This window comes from Drosophila miranda, chromosome 2, assembly GCF_003369915.1.
Source record: "Drosophila miranda strain MSH22 chromosome 2, D.miranda_PacBio2.1, whole genome shotgun sequence".
NCBI classification, from domain to species: domain Eukaryota; kingdom Metazoa; phylum Arthropoda; class Insecta; order Diptera; family Drosophilidae; genus Drosophila; species Drosophila miranda.
In genome coordinates this window covers 19,733,679-19,748,878 of record NC_046675.1, presented here as the reverse complement: position 1 = coordinate 19,748,878, position 15,200 = coordinate 19,733,679, and the positions used below count along the sequence as shown (strand labels likewise).

The 15,200-nt window shown below is 38.9% G+C and overlaps 2 protein-coding genes across 6 annotated transcripts in view; one reads left to right on the top strand and one right to left on the bottom strand.

Annotated features, from left to right (window-relative positions):
- LOC108154147 (endoplasmic reticulum aminopeptidase 1) overlaps positions 1-14,317 on the top strand; it is a 35,658-nt gene extending 21,341 nt beyond the window's left edge. For 2 of the 4 annotated variants that reach the window (XM_033388800.1, XM_017284284.2), the window contains exons 6-13: positions 334-514; positions 582-727; positions 786-936; positions 990-1,684; positions 3,488-3,671; positions 3,731-3,924; positions 3,977-4,291; positions 13,950-14,317. In XM_033388800.1, coding sequence (XP_033244691.1) covers positions 334-514; positions 582-727; positions 786-936; positions 990-1,684; positions 3,488-3,671; positions 3,731-3,924; positions 3,977-4,291; positions 13,950-14,199 — 2,116 coding nt within the window. In that variant the 3' untranslated portion in view covers positions 14,200-14,317. Of the gene's footprint in view, positions 1-333; positions 515-581; positions 728-785; positions 937-989; positions 1,685-3,487; positions 3,672-3,730; positions 3,925-3,976; positions 4,292-13,949 lie in introns of those variants that run through there. The other 2 variants (XM_033388801.1, XM_033388802.1) reach the window with 2 other exon arrangements.
- The window catches only part of LOC108154148 (forkhead box protein P1), a 76,659-nt gene that overhangs the window by 15,470 nt on the left and 45,989 nt on the right, over positions 1-15,200 (bottom strand). The window contains exon 8 of one of the 2 annotated variants that reach the window (XM_033388808.1): positions 13,429-13,900. The exons of the other annotated variant lie outside the window; for it this stretch is intronic. Within the exon in view, the coding sequence (XP_033244699.1) occupies positions 13,877-13,900 (24 nt within the window). The 3' untranslated portion in view covers positions 13,429-13,876. Of the gene's footprint in view, positions 1-13,428; positions 13,901-15,200 lie in introns of those variants that run through there. 2 annotated transcript variants of the gene reach the window in all.

Genomic DNA, 15,200 nt, shown 5'->3' with positions numbered 1-15,200 from the left:
ACTGCTTGACTCAGAGATCCAGTTTGTCTAGTTTCTGGTTGTACCATAAGCTCAGATGGACGAACAGACGCTGATGACGACAATTGCTCAAACCCTGCCTGCAATGCTTATATCATTACTTCGGTCTGTCGAGCAGCGGCCTGTGCCAGCAATTCAGACTGACGGAAGGTTCAGGTTTTCACAACCAATAGTTCTTCACCACATGTGGTGAAGTAGTGAGAATAAATGGCTCACCAACTACTGCCTATAGCATCACTCTTGAGTCAAAAGTTAAACGTTTACTCAAAATATATTTAAATAATAATAAAGACTTTACTAAAAATTATTTGACAGCCCTGTTTTAAGCCACTACATGTTGGATTATTTTGATAAAACACCGCCAATGTCTACATTTACATTTGGATTTGTAGTATCAAAGCTTAACCGGTGGAGTATTAATCCTATGAACAAAACATACAATCTATCGTCGCCGACTATAAATATTTGGAGTAACAAATTCAGCACAGAATTACAGGTGAGTTATTCTTAGTCAATTAGACCAAAAACTTACAAGTATTATTGTGTTTTTTATTTTTCCTTAGGAAATTCACGAAAAATTATATTTGGTCTATGAAACTATCAACGATTATTTTAATTTAACAATTCCATTGCCTAAAATTGATGTGCTTGCCATTCCCGATCTACCAACCATAAACTCTAAAGGAATTTGGGGCATACTGACCATAAGGTTGTTACCTTGTTTTTGTAAAAATCAATTTGATACAAATTTAGTCTTGTTATTTTAGAGAGACTGAACTTTTTAAGAAGGGCTATTTTGTGCTAGCGCGCGATCTTGTAAATCAGTGGATTGGCTCGTGGATTACTCCCGAATGGTGGAGTGAGGCCAATGTGAACAAAGCTCTGACCAGTTTTTTAGCTGCAGAATTCGTTATGACGGTGAGTTAACATATTTACTGTACTTTACTTTAATTAAAAATCAATGACCGTAGATAGATGGCGGTGTGGAGTTTAACGGAAAATATCCTATGACAATTCTTTACTCATTGTACTATGAACTAAGCAAAAGATATCCTCATTCACGGATTACTGGAATGAAGCAAGAAACCGAATCATTCAAGACAGAACTTGTTATTCGAATGCTTAACTTTACATTGGGAAAGTCCACATTTCAGAATGGACTACGCAAATTTATTTTAAATCATAGATATAAAACTTTCATCGGGGACGACATTTGGGTTGCACTATCCAATCAAGCAATTAAGGATGGAACACTTGACAGTGGCTTTAATATATCATACATTGCGGAATCGTGGATAAATCAAAATCGCTTACCGCTTATAACTGTTAATAGAGATTATGACAAAGGAACTGCCAAAATAAAGCAAAAAGTATATCTTAGGGAAAGGCCTCATGATGTTCCCGACAAGGAAAAAATGCTATGGTGGATTCCAATTATAATTAGTCGTCAAGACACTCTTAACTTGCCGAATTATACCTCTAAGGTGTGGATGAATAGGACTAAGCAAATAAATATAGCAAATCTTCCTGACAAAAGTCAATTTATTATAATAAATAAAGAAGAAGTTGGTCCTTTTCCAGTCAACTATGATGAAGAAAATTGGAACATGTTGTCAAATTTCTTGCAAACTGCAAAGGGCAGGTCAGCAATACCAACATATACCAGGTAAGTACTTTATGTTCAAACACAATATATACAGCCAGACTCCGTTTTTCATTTACTTTTGCGGATTACGTTTTCAGCCAAAACGTTTCGTTTTCGTTTTAAGGTTTTCCAGTTTTCACATATGTTTGCTGTTTGCACCAAAACGAAAATTGTTAGAAAAAGTTAAATTACCCTGATATAGGTATCAAGTTTACGTTAATGCATCAATAAGTCATCTATTTTTTTCCTTTTGCAAATAAGGTTCGTTTCGTTGTATAAAATGGTGTTTACTTTTCATTTCGTCAACGAAAATGCATTCGTTTTGAAAACGAATAAATCTTGCGGAATGTGAAAACGGGAGCCCCAATTTATGTGTATTCAAAAGTAAATCGGAAAACTTTTGTGAATGTGAAAAACGGAGCCTGGCTGATAGTCTACGTAATATTCGACTAGACAATATTCGCGGGAAGTCCTCAAACTAATTAAGGTATTGTTGAGGCCCTGAGCTTCTTCAGAGTCTTAACTCGACTGATATAAATAATCACCACAACAAAAAGATTTCGATAAAGTACTTTGTTTTATTTCGATTTGTAATGCTATGAACCATTGTGCCAGAGAACGGAGTTGTGCTTACCATGACGATCGGTGTAGATGTATTTTGCTATGCCGATAGGCCTTCCTCACAGGTCTCGCCAGCAGAAACAGAACGTCTGCTGAGGAAAGTTGACCTGCTGCCAGCGATCGAGACGATTGAAGTTCAATCCGGCCGTACCCAAGAAATTCGCAGGTTTTAGCACGTCAATTCCTCACTGTTAATAGTCTGTGCTATACATTTTCCGATGGATTAGTTGTTAAGATCTTAAAAGAAAAATCTAGACATTTGCGAGCTGAGTTGCAATCTCAGCTTGTATGTGATTTGACAATGAGGCATGAGGTACAGTTTTGTTTTCTATAATTATCCTTAGACTTACGCAAAGGATACATTTTACTGCGGGTGTTCATTTGAGTGCATGCTTACATTAATGTTATTTTAGGACTGCATCGGTTGAGTGCTTTCTCCACTTGCAGATCTCTGTTACACCCGAGCAGTCATAACTTTCTACTTTATGTGATTTCTTTACAAATCAGTTGTGTGGATAAATGAGTGAATGTGTACAGTAATATATTTATGTTTGAAAGTGGCATGGTTTTGCCGATAATATTTTCATGTTTGAACATTGTGCAAAGGGCCGAAAGTGGCATGGTGTTGTATTTTGATTCTTATGAACCTTTCGGTGTACATTTTCTTTATAGCTATAATTACAAGCACAGATAATCATTTACAGTCAATTACAGTGGGTAGGGAAGTGCTATCGTTTGCAGTCTTCGTGCTACTTTAATTCTTCTTATGGCATAGATTATTAATATTATTATTATTATGATTCCGATAATCAAGGCCGCATGTCCAGATACATGATGGAACTTAAGTCCTTTTAACTCCTTTTGACCTTCTTTTAACAATTTTAGTTCGTTTCTTACTTATCCATTTCTTCTGTGTGGTTAATTAATATTACTTCTAACGGATTCCAAACAATTTTTGGAATTTTTTTATATTACTTGTATAAAAGGATGAAATGGGCTCGTAGCTTTCTGTTTGAATACTGTGATGAGGTACTAGTATTTTATCATCGGTTCGCACAGTACAACCATGTTTCTTTTCTTTTTCTAATAATTAGACTACTAATATGTTACATTCTGATCTTGGCAAAAATCTAAATATTACTTATATTACCTATATTTTGCACACAAATTTCCCAACTAAAATATATAAAAATACTTTTATAGGGCTAAATTACTGCACGATGCCTGGAATCTAGCTTATGCAGGCGACTTAAGTTTTGCTACGGCTTTTAATATGACTTTATTCATGAAGTATGAGCGCAATCATATTGTTTGGAGTCCTGTTTTTACTTTTATAGACCATTTCGGCCGATATATCGATATGTCCGAAGTTCACACAAAATTTGAGGTACGTGGTAAATATTAAATTGATATAACTAAACATTACATAGTGCACAATATTTTTAGCGATATACTACATACTTCTTGGCGCCTTTATATGAAGAGCTTGGGCCTGAGAGTGAAAATGAAGAACATTGCAAAACAGAGATGCGGAAATTGGCAAAGACTTTTCTGTGTCGTGCAGGATATCCACCATGTATTGCAGAAGCACAAAAATCATTTGGAATGTGGATAAATGAGTCAAATACAGATTTTGATCGGTTGGTATAATTATTTAATTGTCGTCTATAGCTTTAAAATACTTTATTTTAGGATTCCTAAGGAATATATTTGTCCTGTTTTTAAATGGGGGTCGATGGAAGAATGGAAATTTGGATTGAAATATGTAAGCCAGTTCCCAAAGTCCCGTTTACAAAGTGAACGAACTTTTTTATTGAAAATGCTCGTTGGCTGTCCATCGGAGCATGAAAAGATTACTCATCTACTAGACTTGGTGCTATTAGGTCCTAATTCGAATTTTACCGAGAACGACATACTTTTAATATTTAATACTTTAACTGGCGGATCTGTTGGATATACATCGTTATTGAAATTTGTTGTTAAGAATTGGACTTTTATTCGACAAAGGTAAGTCATATGCATGAACACATAACTATAATTCTATATCATATATAATTGAGTTGGTTCAAAAAACTCATTATCGACTGCAATTTTATTTCTGCATGTCTATGTAAATAAAGAAGAAATATTGACCAATTCGGAGTCTAAGAAAAATTTTAATTCAAAATTTTGTGGGAATACCGTACCCCATAACCATATTCTGGTGTTCCAAGCGATAGCCGTGAAACGAAATCTAATCGGCAACTCTGACTCCACATTAAAAATTAAAAATTGCTCTGTTGTTAAGGTTACAATTTGGCGTTTATTGTTCCATATTGTCTGTGAGTTTTTGTTAGAGACCGTGGCCGTGGACTTCGATTTTAGGTGTTAGGCGTTTTGGGCAACGAAGAGGACTGCTGACCGACTGCCTCGAAGAGGAACGACCGAATAGATAGATGGAAGGGTCGAAGCAGTGGTTTATAAGAAGTAAGAACTTTACATATGTAAGTGCGGGTATGCACTGAGAGCGTACATAGGATGAGCGCGATAACAGAAAACTTAGGAGAGACGTGACTTAAGAGCTATTAACGGCTGCAGCTCCGAGAATACTCCCCCCCTTTGAAAGACCAGGGGTTTTAACAGGATCCTCAACTGGAAGGACGCACATCTTGTTGACGGCTGGACGAGTCGTTCCAGAGGGGGTCTGCAGGATGGCAACTCTCACAGCGCCCTCAGCTCCAGCGATAACTTCGCTCACACGCGCCAAGGGCCACTTCAACGGTGGCATGTTTTCATCATTGATGCAAACGACATCGTTGACATGGATCGAGGGTTGAGGTGTGCGCCATTTGGAACGTTGTTGAAGCAGAGTCAGGTACTGCTCACTCCAACGCTTTCAAAAGATCTGCTGGGGACTGGAGCCTCGCTGCCAGCGATCGAGTCGATTGAAGTTGAGACCCGTAACGTCTGGCTCAGGAACCTCCATCAGCGGACGACCAAATCAAAAATGTCCGGGTGTAAGGACGATCCCTAGGCGAGATAGAAATGCTGCTTTGCCGTCTTCACTGCTGCCTCCCACAAGCCGCCGAAATGCGGCGAGCGAGGCGATATGAATCTCCAGTCGAAGCCGTTGTTGATGCAATGATTATGAACTCCAGCACGATGTTTCTCGCTCATAAATAGCCGCCGAAGGTCCTCTAACTCGTTCCTTGCGCCCACAAAATTGGTGGCATTATCCGACCAAATGCATCGGGGAAAACCGCGCGTGGCAACGAAGCGTTTGAGGGCGCTCAAAAAGGCAGCAGTGGTTAGGTCCTTCACCAATTCCAACCAGACGGCCTTTGTTGCAAAACGGATGAACACGCAGATGTAAGATTTCATCGGTGCTCGACTGCGCCCGTCTTGCTTATAGTGGAAGGGACCGCAGTAGTCAATTCCAGTGACGCTGAGTGCAGGCGAATCCTGTACTCGATCCTTCGGTAGGTCAGCCATGATGTATTCCACAAGACGATGTCTCGACCGGCAGCAGATGACGCATTTTCGCAAGGCGCGAGCCACAGTTTTTATGCCGCCGATGGGCCAGAACTGTGAGCGAATCGCTCAAGTAGCGACTGCGGACCAGCATGGTGATGATTCCGATGCAAGTGCGTAATGATGGCGAATGTCAATGAATGATGCTTGGGTAATTGATGATTGAGATGATTCTGCTGGAAGCCTCTAAGCAGATCCCTTTCCACAGAGCAAGGTACGCAGGACACAGGTGGGCCCGTTGAAAGATGCACATAGCAAGTGCGATCCTTTGCGAAGGTCCTCAGATGAAAGATCCGGTGACTTCGTCCTACTGATGAATTTCTCAACGTAACCAAAAATGCGCATCATTCCTCCAAATGAGTTGATCTGCTTAAACGAAAGTGTGCGAAAACGGATGAGTGTGTGAAATAGCTTGGCTTGAATAGTGGGACCAGACATAAGCAGATCATTTAACGAAAGGCCAGATGTGGTAGCTGCAGAGCCGTCGAATAAGAACCTCAGCTTTGTTGTGGAGCCGTCCTCTTTGATGACGCAATGATGTGGCAAGAAATATTTGCACTTGTGCTTATCTTCCTTGGGTACCAGAGACATATAATCGAGGGACATGTTATAAAGAGCTGGATTACGCACGAACTTGCGCTCCAAGTTTTCCAAGCGCCAGTTTGCCATTGCTTGCGAAAAGGAATCTCCCAAGGACTCTAAACTTCTCTTCATTGGCAAGCGAACAGAGTATTCCCCTGAGCAAGTGTGATGGTTGACGAAGTGTTCCTCGCAGTGAAGTTCCTCCTTTGTTGCCCTAGCGATTGGCTCAAAGATGTGCTCCACTTCCCAAAATTGACGAGCCAAGTCCTGGTGCTTTTGTGCTCGCAAAGGAGTCTATTGCCCAGTGGATTTGCTTAGTGGTTAACAGATCTGTTGGGGGGTGTTGTTCCTGGGTTGCTAGGTCCTGGTGCTCCTTGGCATCAGCGACCTCGGTGCAACCAGGGAAATGCTCCTCCATTAGTGCTGTTAGGGCTTCATCACGGCCCTCTGTCCACTGTCCGTCATCTAGCTTTAATTGGCTTTGTATGGTAGGCTGCTTAGAGAGCAGCTTCCATAGCCGTACGGTTTCTGGTACTTTCTCGATGTTGGAGCAGAAGGTCCTCCACGAGTTCCGTTGTGCTTTGCGTATTTCTTTCTTGTAGCTCCTAAGTAGGAGTCTGTATTCCTCATAGACGATGCCTTCGTTCGCTTGTTTGGCGATCTTAAAGAATTCCTTGAGGTTGTTCCTTTGGACCTCTTCGTTCTCGAGGGTTTGCACGATGTGTGATAGGCGTCCAGTAACGCGTTAGATAGGGTCTCTAGAGACTTCTCTATGTCCTCCGCGGATTTCACTGAGTCCGGACTCGCGAGCTTCGAGGTAACTGTCTTTTTAAACTTTTCCCAGTTTGTATTCCGGGGGTTTCTATAGACTGTAACCTTCGAAGAATGTTTGAAGTCGCACTTAAACTGAATGTACTTATGATCTGAGGACTCTCCAGCTAGATACCATAGTACTGTTTCCCGTTGCAAGTGTTAGGTCTAGCACGTTGGATGAGGTCGGACTTACGAAGGTGTGCTCCTCCCCAACGTTTGCTATACATAGATTAGTTGCTAGTATAAAGTCTAAGAGTGACTCACCTCTGTCATTGATATCGGTGCCTTCCCACACATTTTGGTGGGCATTGGCGTCCGTCCCGATGACGAGTTGATGGTTTTTGGTGCCGGCTTCTGTCACCAGACTCCTGAGTTCATCGGGTGGTGCGGGTTTGTCATAAGCCATATAGCAGGAAGCTACCAGAAGGCGCTTTTCCTCACTTTCCCGAAACCCAACAACCATCAGGTCATCCGTGCTATAATGAGACATAAGGTAATCATGGATCCCCTTTCGTAGGAGTACGACGGTTCTGATGTTGAGTAGAACAAATTGTGATTTGAGAACTTTAGTCTGGCCACTGAGTTGCATGTCGCAATCCAGGGCTCCTGGACTAGAGCTATGTCGGCGAGCCCTTGCTCCATGGCAATGAGGAGGTCACAAATAAACAAAAATATACAGACTTCTTTCCTCTTATATCAGCACAAAAACTTAATTATTTGAGTATTTGAGGGAAATATTCTTCCAAATCAGTATGTATCTTTGCTTTAAGATTCTTTTTATCAGTTATTTTCTGTAATAAATACGTCTTCATCTGTCATATGTTATATCTGATAATATATTATTTAGCTCATCCGGATATGGAAAATTTTTTTAGATAGGGACATTTGTACTATCTCTAGGAATGTTGGAAGATATTAAGATCTCGTAGGTGTCTTATATTAGCCATGTAGAATTTTTGATATTTAGTATTTTCTCAGAATTAATATGTTTCAGGTAATCTTGTTTTAACAATTTCGGATTGAATATGCCGAGTCTAGTTAATTGAATTCCGAGTTCTATATCTTCGTTATTCTGTGAAATGTTGTAAGTTGAATATCAGAATTTCTATTTGTTTATTTCTATATTTTTCGTCGTTTAAATTGTTAATAATATCTATTCCTTTATTTACGGCATCTATTACCAGATTTAATTCATTCGTTTGAACACTGTGAATTTCGAGATTATCTATATACTGTTCTTTCTCGTTTTTACCTTCCTCATCCAGTGTTCCGAATATATATTTATTTCTGTTCCTACTATATTTACCAGGCCTCTCTTATTTCGTTTGGCTATTTTTAGACCACTCATCTCTCTTTGTAGTTCTTACACCCGATACTCAAAATGAGTATTGGGTATATTAGATTTGTGGTGAAAATGGATGTGTGTAACGTCCAGAAGGAATCGTTTCCGACCCCATAAAGTATATATATTCTTGATCAGCATCAATAGCCGAGTCGATTGAGCCATGTCTGTCTGTCAGTCCATCCGTCCGTTTCAAAACTTTGCTCCGACCACTTCCGCCACCACAAAGGGCGAAAATCTGTGGCATCCACAATATCAAAGATAGGAGAAAACAGAAAACGCAAAAGCGTAGACAATGACTATATCTTACAGACTGCAGAATCTGAATTGGATCGTACCATTATTATAGCCAGAATGTAGAAAACAATTTCATTTTTTCTCGCCCTGTCTCTCTCTAACACACACGTATAATAGCCGGCTTTGCTTACCGCAAAACATTAGCGCCTAGATCTCAGAGACTTCAAGAGCTAGAGCAACCACATTTTTTATCCACTTTCCTATGATATCGGACCTTGACGAGTTCGTTTCAAAATTTCGCCCCACCCCCTTCCGCCGCCGCATTGGACAAAAATCTGTGGCATCCACATATCTCAGAATCTATTAGACCTGACTGTAGAGCTTTCACTGTTACAAAACTATTTGTAATTTTTCACTGCAGAACTCACTGTTAAAAGTGTATTAGTTTTGCTCACTGTATAGAGCTCACTGCTACAAGTGTGAAGGACGAAAATCTGTAGCAACCACAATTTTGAGGATAGGAGAAAATTAAAAACGCACAATCATAGAGAATGGCCATATCTACCAGATTGCCGAATTTTGCCGAATTTTGCCGAATCTTGCCGAAATCAAAGTAACAATGTTACTTAACAAATCAATTTACTGTAAGATAATGATATCCGTAATTACTGGGTATATTAATGGTTCCCGTTTTAAATATAAAATATCCGTTTCGCGGGTTAATGGGGTTTATGTCGATGTTTTGTCCATGTGTGATCAGAACAGTAAACATAAGTTAGATGATAGTTCTAATTATGTTGAGGTTCGCTGATCCCATTAACTTTCTCCGTGTCTCTGGAATTATTATACTGACTCAAATTAGTTTTTTTCTTCTTTTTAAATTTCGATATATAATGTGTTATCTTCCTCAAAATCTATACGATTTTTATTCAGTTGAGTGATTTTATTCACTTGTGCGTCGTAGTCTTCTATATGCCTGCATAAATCAATATATCTGCCTGGGTCGTATTCGTGGTATTATGTTTGCTTTTATGATTTTAAGTATAAAAAATTAGTTAAAACTTGGTAAATCTATCTTCTAGATTATCTTCGCTAGATAAAATTGTTTGTTGTTTGTTTACATCAGATATTCCATTTTTGTTGGATGTGATCTCTATTTTTACATTTTCCGCATTCAGCCATGCTTACAATGCTGCGCACATGGAAGCTGAATCTTTATCGGTTTTGATTTTGAGTGGTTTGCCCATTTCGTTAAAAACTTTCATGATGGCTCTTTTCGCTTCTAACCAGTCAAGACTTTTTATTTCTATGAGAGTAGCAAACTTTGAGTATATGTCAATACATGATAGGAACTGTTGGTTACCAATCATATAGAATTCCATGACGTATTTTTCTCTGATATTCAATATCTCTGGTGTGATTTCGAATGCCAGCTTTGTATTTCTATGCTCTGTTTTGGCGATACTAAAAGTGGGACATTCGTCTATGATATTTTGGATTAACTTCTGATTATCTTGGTAGTAGTATTTTCCTCTAAACCAATTGATTGTTTTCTCATTCCCAGAATGTAGGTATTCTTTATGATTTTTCAATACGTAGGTTGCTATTTATATTTCGGGAATTGACAATACTACTGCCAATAGGTAAAATCTGACAAAGAACATGTGTACATACAACGTTTTTATGTACAATTGTTTTCTGCTTTGCTTTTTCGAGATGGTTTTATTTGAATTATTTTTCACAACTTTCGACGTGGATTATCCCAACAAGAATGTGTTTATGAACTTAGTTCTTTGTATGGCGAAAGCACCATCAAAAAAGACAGATCATCGCTGGTTTGCAGAATTGAATCGTGATCGTAGTTCAGTCGATGACGAGTCCCGTGAAGGTCGTCCAAAATCAGTTGTTGTGGCACAAAACATCGATGGTGTGCGTAAACTGATAGTGCAAGATCGACATGTGACATATCGTAAGATAAAAGCATCCTTGAACATTAATGCCACTTCAATACATTCCATTTTCCATGAAAATGTTCTCGTTGGATACTCTATAGCATATCAATCGCTCAAAAAAGGCTCGCGTCGATTGGAGTAAGGAAATCCTTAAAAAGTTCGACCGTGGTTCTTCAAAAGTCGTTTATAAAATCGTGATAGGTGATGAATCATGGATATATGCGTATGAGCCGGAAACTAAACAGCAATCGACCGTGTGGGTGTTCCAAGATGAGCCACATCCAACAGAAGTTGTTCGAGCACGAAGCACTTTGAAGCAAATGGTTGCCTGTTTCTTCGGGAGAATGGGTCATGTGGCCATTGTTCTGCTAGAGCAACGTAGGACTGTCAATTCTGAATTTTGCCGGAGGTCTTCGGAGAAATTCGCAAAACCAATAGCCGAACACGAATCATTCTCCATCATGACAAAGCGAGCTCTCTCTCACTCATCTCGAAAATCAGGTAAATTTTTAAAAAGTCAAAACATTGATTTGATGACTCATCTGCCCTTCAGTCCTGACTTGGAAACCAATGATTTGTTTTTATTTCTCACATCAAAAAAAAAAACTGCGTGGTCAACGATTTACGAGCGCCGAAGAAGCAGTTGAAGAGTTCAAAAACCATGTTTTGAAGGTGCCTCAAAAGGAATTGAAAAACTGCTACGAGCAATGGTTCTAACGAATGCAAAGTGTATTGATCATGAGGGGGAATATATTGAACAACAATAAAACCATTTGCATTTAAAAATTGTTGTTCTTAGTTCCTATTCCCGAAATATAAATAGCAACCCTCGTATTGTTTCTTTGACGTCTGCATAATTTTGTATATCATAGAGTTTTGCACCGCTTTTTGGAATAGAGGAAAATCGATTTCATAGTATAATCGATTTCATTTCGAAGAATAATGCGCTCTTTTTTTTGGTGCATAAATATTCCGTTATTATATCCTTCGCTAAGGTGTTGGTCATTTCTTGATATGTGATCTTAATGATCAGTTTGTGGAAATAGCAATTTATTTCTACCTTAACCTCATTGCCTTTTCTTATCTCAATCTGGCGATTGTAATAGTTTCAGTGATAGCAATGTGTTTTTGATTATCTTTCTGTGCGCTATGTGCGGTTGCGCCGTTAGAAGCTTCTCCAAGGATATTTTCGTTAATATTTACACTTGATAGTGCATCAGCTACATGGTTTTCTTTGCCTGGTAGATATCTTATTTTAAAGTCTAATTCATTCAGTTTAATTTTCCATCTTTGCAGCTCTTTTTTTTAGTTTGAATGTCACATGGGCTTTGATATGTTTGCACAGTTAGGAATCCGTACAGGCCTATGAAAGACTTTATTTTTATAGTGGTCTTCGGTATTGGAAATTTGATTATGGCAGAGATTTTGCCTGGATTTGGTATTATTCCTTCAATAGTGACTACATGACCTAGGAATTCAGTTTCCTTTTTCAAGAATTCACATTTATCCATTTGTGATTTAAAATTGACGTCTCCAAACTTTCCAAATACTCTTCTTAGTGACAACAGGTGTTCTTCCAAGGAAGTGGAGAATATAATGATGTCATCTATGTATACGAAGCAATCCTTGAAGATTAATTCTTCTAGCAGATTGTTCATACATCTTCGGAAGGTAGCGGGGGCAGTGGTTAGCCCAAAAGGCATATGAGTGAACTCGTAATGTCCATGCTTAGTGGAGAACGCAGTTTTGGGGATTGAGCTAGGTTCCATGGGTATTTGATGGAAACCTTTTGCTAAATCGATTGTCGTGAAATACTGACATTTACCTAGTTTGTCTAGGATTTCATCCATTCTTGGAGTTGGGAACTTGTCCTTAATTATTATTTCATTTAGATTTCTATAGTCTACTACCATTCGGTATTTTTGCTTTCCTGAAGCGTCTATCTTTTTCGGAATCATAGATATGGACGAGCAGTAAGGAGAATTTGACTTTCGAATTATTCCCTGCCTGATCATGTCTTTGATTTGCTGATTTACCTCCTGATCATGTATCTGGGCATATTTGTATGGTCGTCTGTAGACCGGGTCTTTATGTTGAGTTTTGATTTCGTGCTTGATTGTACTTGTGAAAGTCAAATTGTCACCTTCTCTGTACTGCACATCTTTAAACTCATATAAGACCCTTTTCAATGCCTCCCTTTCTTCGTCCTTTAAATGATCTAATCTTAATTGATTACATTCTCTTAATTCACTGTCTAGAGCGGAAGCGAAGTATTGATCTCCCTCTGGAGATCGGTCAAGACACTTGACACACACATGTCATTGCACTTCTGTGCGGTCTTGCCGGCTTCTATAGCTTCTCCACTCTGAATGATTGGGTACGACCTAGCTCCTAATGTTACAGTTTCATTTCTGTAATGGATGACGGCTTTACGTACCATTAAGTATTCTCTTCCTAATAAAATATCATAGTTTTCGGAAAAGTTGTTAATGTAGAACTTTTGTTCGGACGGACATGTTTTGTTTGCATTCCTCATTATACTTTTAGTTAAACGGAAAGGTCCATTGATGGTATAGACTGTAAGGTTATCGTCTTTTATCTCGGAATCTGTGATGTTGATCGATGATCCCGAATAAGCGATACACCTCAATATTCTTTTATTAATAGTAATGTTTATATAGGGTCCTCCTCGGTTTCGTCCAAGGCGGCTTGATTAAAATTTACGTCCATTTTCAGTTGACCACTCTGGCTTTCTCTCATTCTTTTAGAAGGTTGGTTGGATCTACTCTCACGTTGATGGCGTTGATGAATCAATGGGGTCCATTGTTTAGTTTAGTGGACTCTAGCTGGAGTGTGGGAAGAATCAGTTATTGATTCTTGGGTGGTGTCCTGTTACTTTTGTGGATGGGGTGGGTGAATTGGACATCAACATAATGTGTATGTGAAGTGGAGAGTTATGGATATGTCACTATATATATTGGAATGACTTAGGTTGGCATGTATTTTCGTATTTGTATGGGTCTTATGCTCGGATTATAGTTCCATATACCATTCCTTCCCCTTCTTAAAGTACAAATTCTAACATTCTTTTCTGTAATTAGTGTTAGTATATGAAATTTGACATTTGAATTTAAGTAACAACTAATGTAAACTACACTATATGATCACACTTACAAAACTCTGGAAAAAAAAGATAAATCAAAAGCATGTCATTAATATTTCTTTTAAGGTTTCAAACCAAAACTAATCTGTGGGATAAATTAATAAGCTCAGCGACTGGAATGTTTGCAACTCAAAAGGGATATAATATGGTTAAGGATTTCTATGATCAACATTTTGGACAATTCGGAAGTGCTCAGCATATAATTGAAAAATCCCTTCGAAATATTAAAGAGGAAGCGCAATGGAGCGATCAAAATCTGCCAGTGATTGAAAAGTGGCTAGAAACCTTCTTATCAAATACTATCAGCAAAAAATAAATATATGTAAAAATATATAGTAATTTTATTAATTAAGGATTTAATATATGGGCATTTAACATAACAAGTACACCAAAGTTAAAAAATTAAAAGTCAATAAAAACCTACTTCCATATAATTTTGCCCCGATGTGATTTTCTAAAAATATTAAAATCAGCTAATTTAACCAAATGACATACAATATCAATATTTTTGATCTGAAAACCTATTAAAATTAACAATAAGTTAATTTTATTGGTATTTTTATAGTCATGTTTTACTTTACTATTTTTTGTAAGAAAGAGACGATTCTTGACAAACTTTTAGTTGCCCAAAATCAACCTTAGCACCAATTCCATGCAACACCATATTTACGCTTCGAACCAACCCGACTTTTTCGTATAGATTTGGAGTTTTACAACTTATAAATTATATTTTTTTTTTTGTCTATGGTGCCCGGTATATCCGACTACTACAACTAAACCAGGAGGGAAGATGCACACCCGCCATGCCCAAGAACCACTGGACATCGTCTGCGCCGACTTCGTCGGACCCCTGCCACGATCCAAGCACGGCAATACTATGTTGCTGGTGTTCTTCGAGGCCTTCAGCAAGTGGGTGGAGTTGGTACCACTTTGCAAGGCCACCACCGCACTACTGGAGACAGCTTTCCGGGAATTGGAGTAAACGGCGCCCTAAACCCCACAACAAAACCCCACGGAACGAGCCAACAGAACGATCAAAACCATGATCGCCCAGTACATCGATGGAGACCAACGGACATGGGACGAGTTGCTGCCCGAACTCAGCCTGGACACCACTGGCTACAGCCCAGCATTCATTGTGCACTAAGAGACGACCCCAGGACTAGGCGAAGTGACAGAGACCTCAACCGACAAGGCCAAGCGACCCAAGGAAATCTTCGCCATCGTACAGGAAAATACCCAGCAGGCGTCACAAACGCAGAGCATGACCTACTACATACGTCGAAGCGAATGGAGACCCACGATCGGGACACTCGT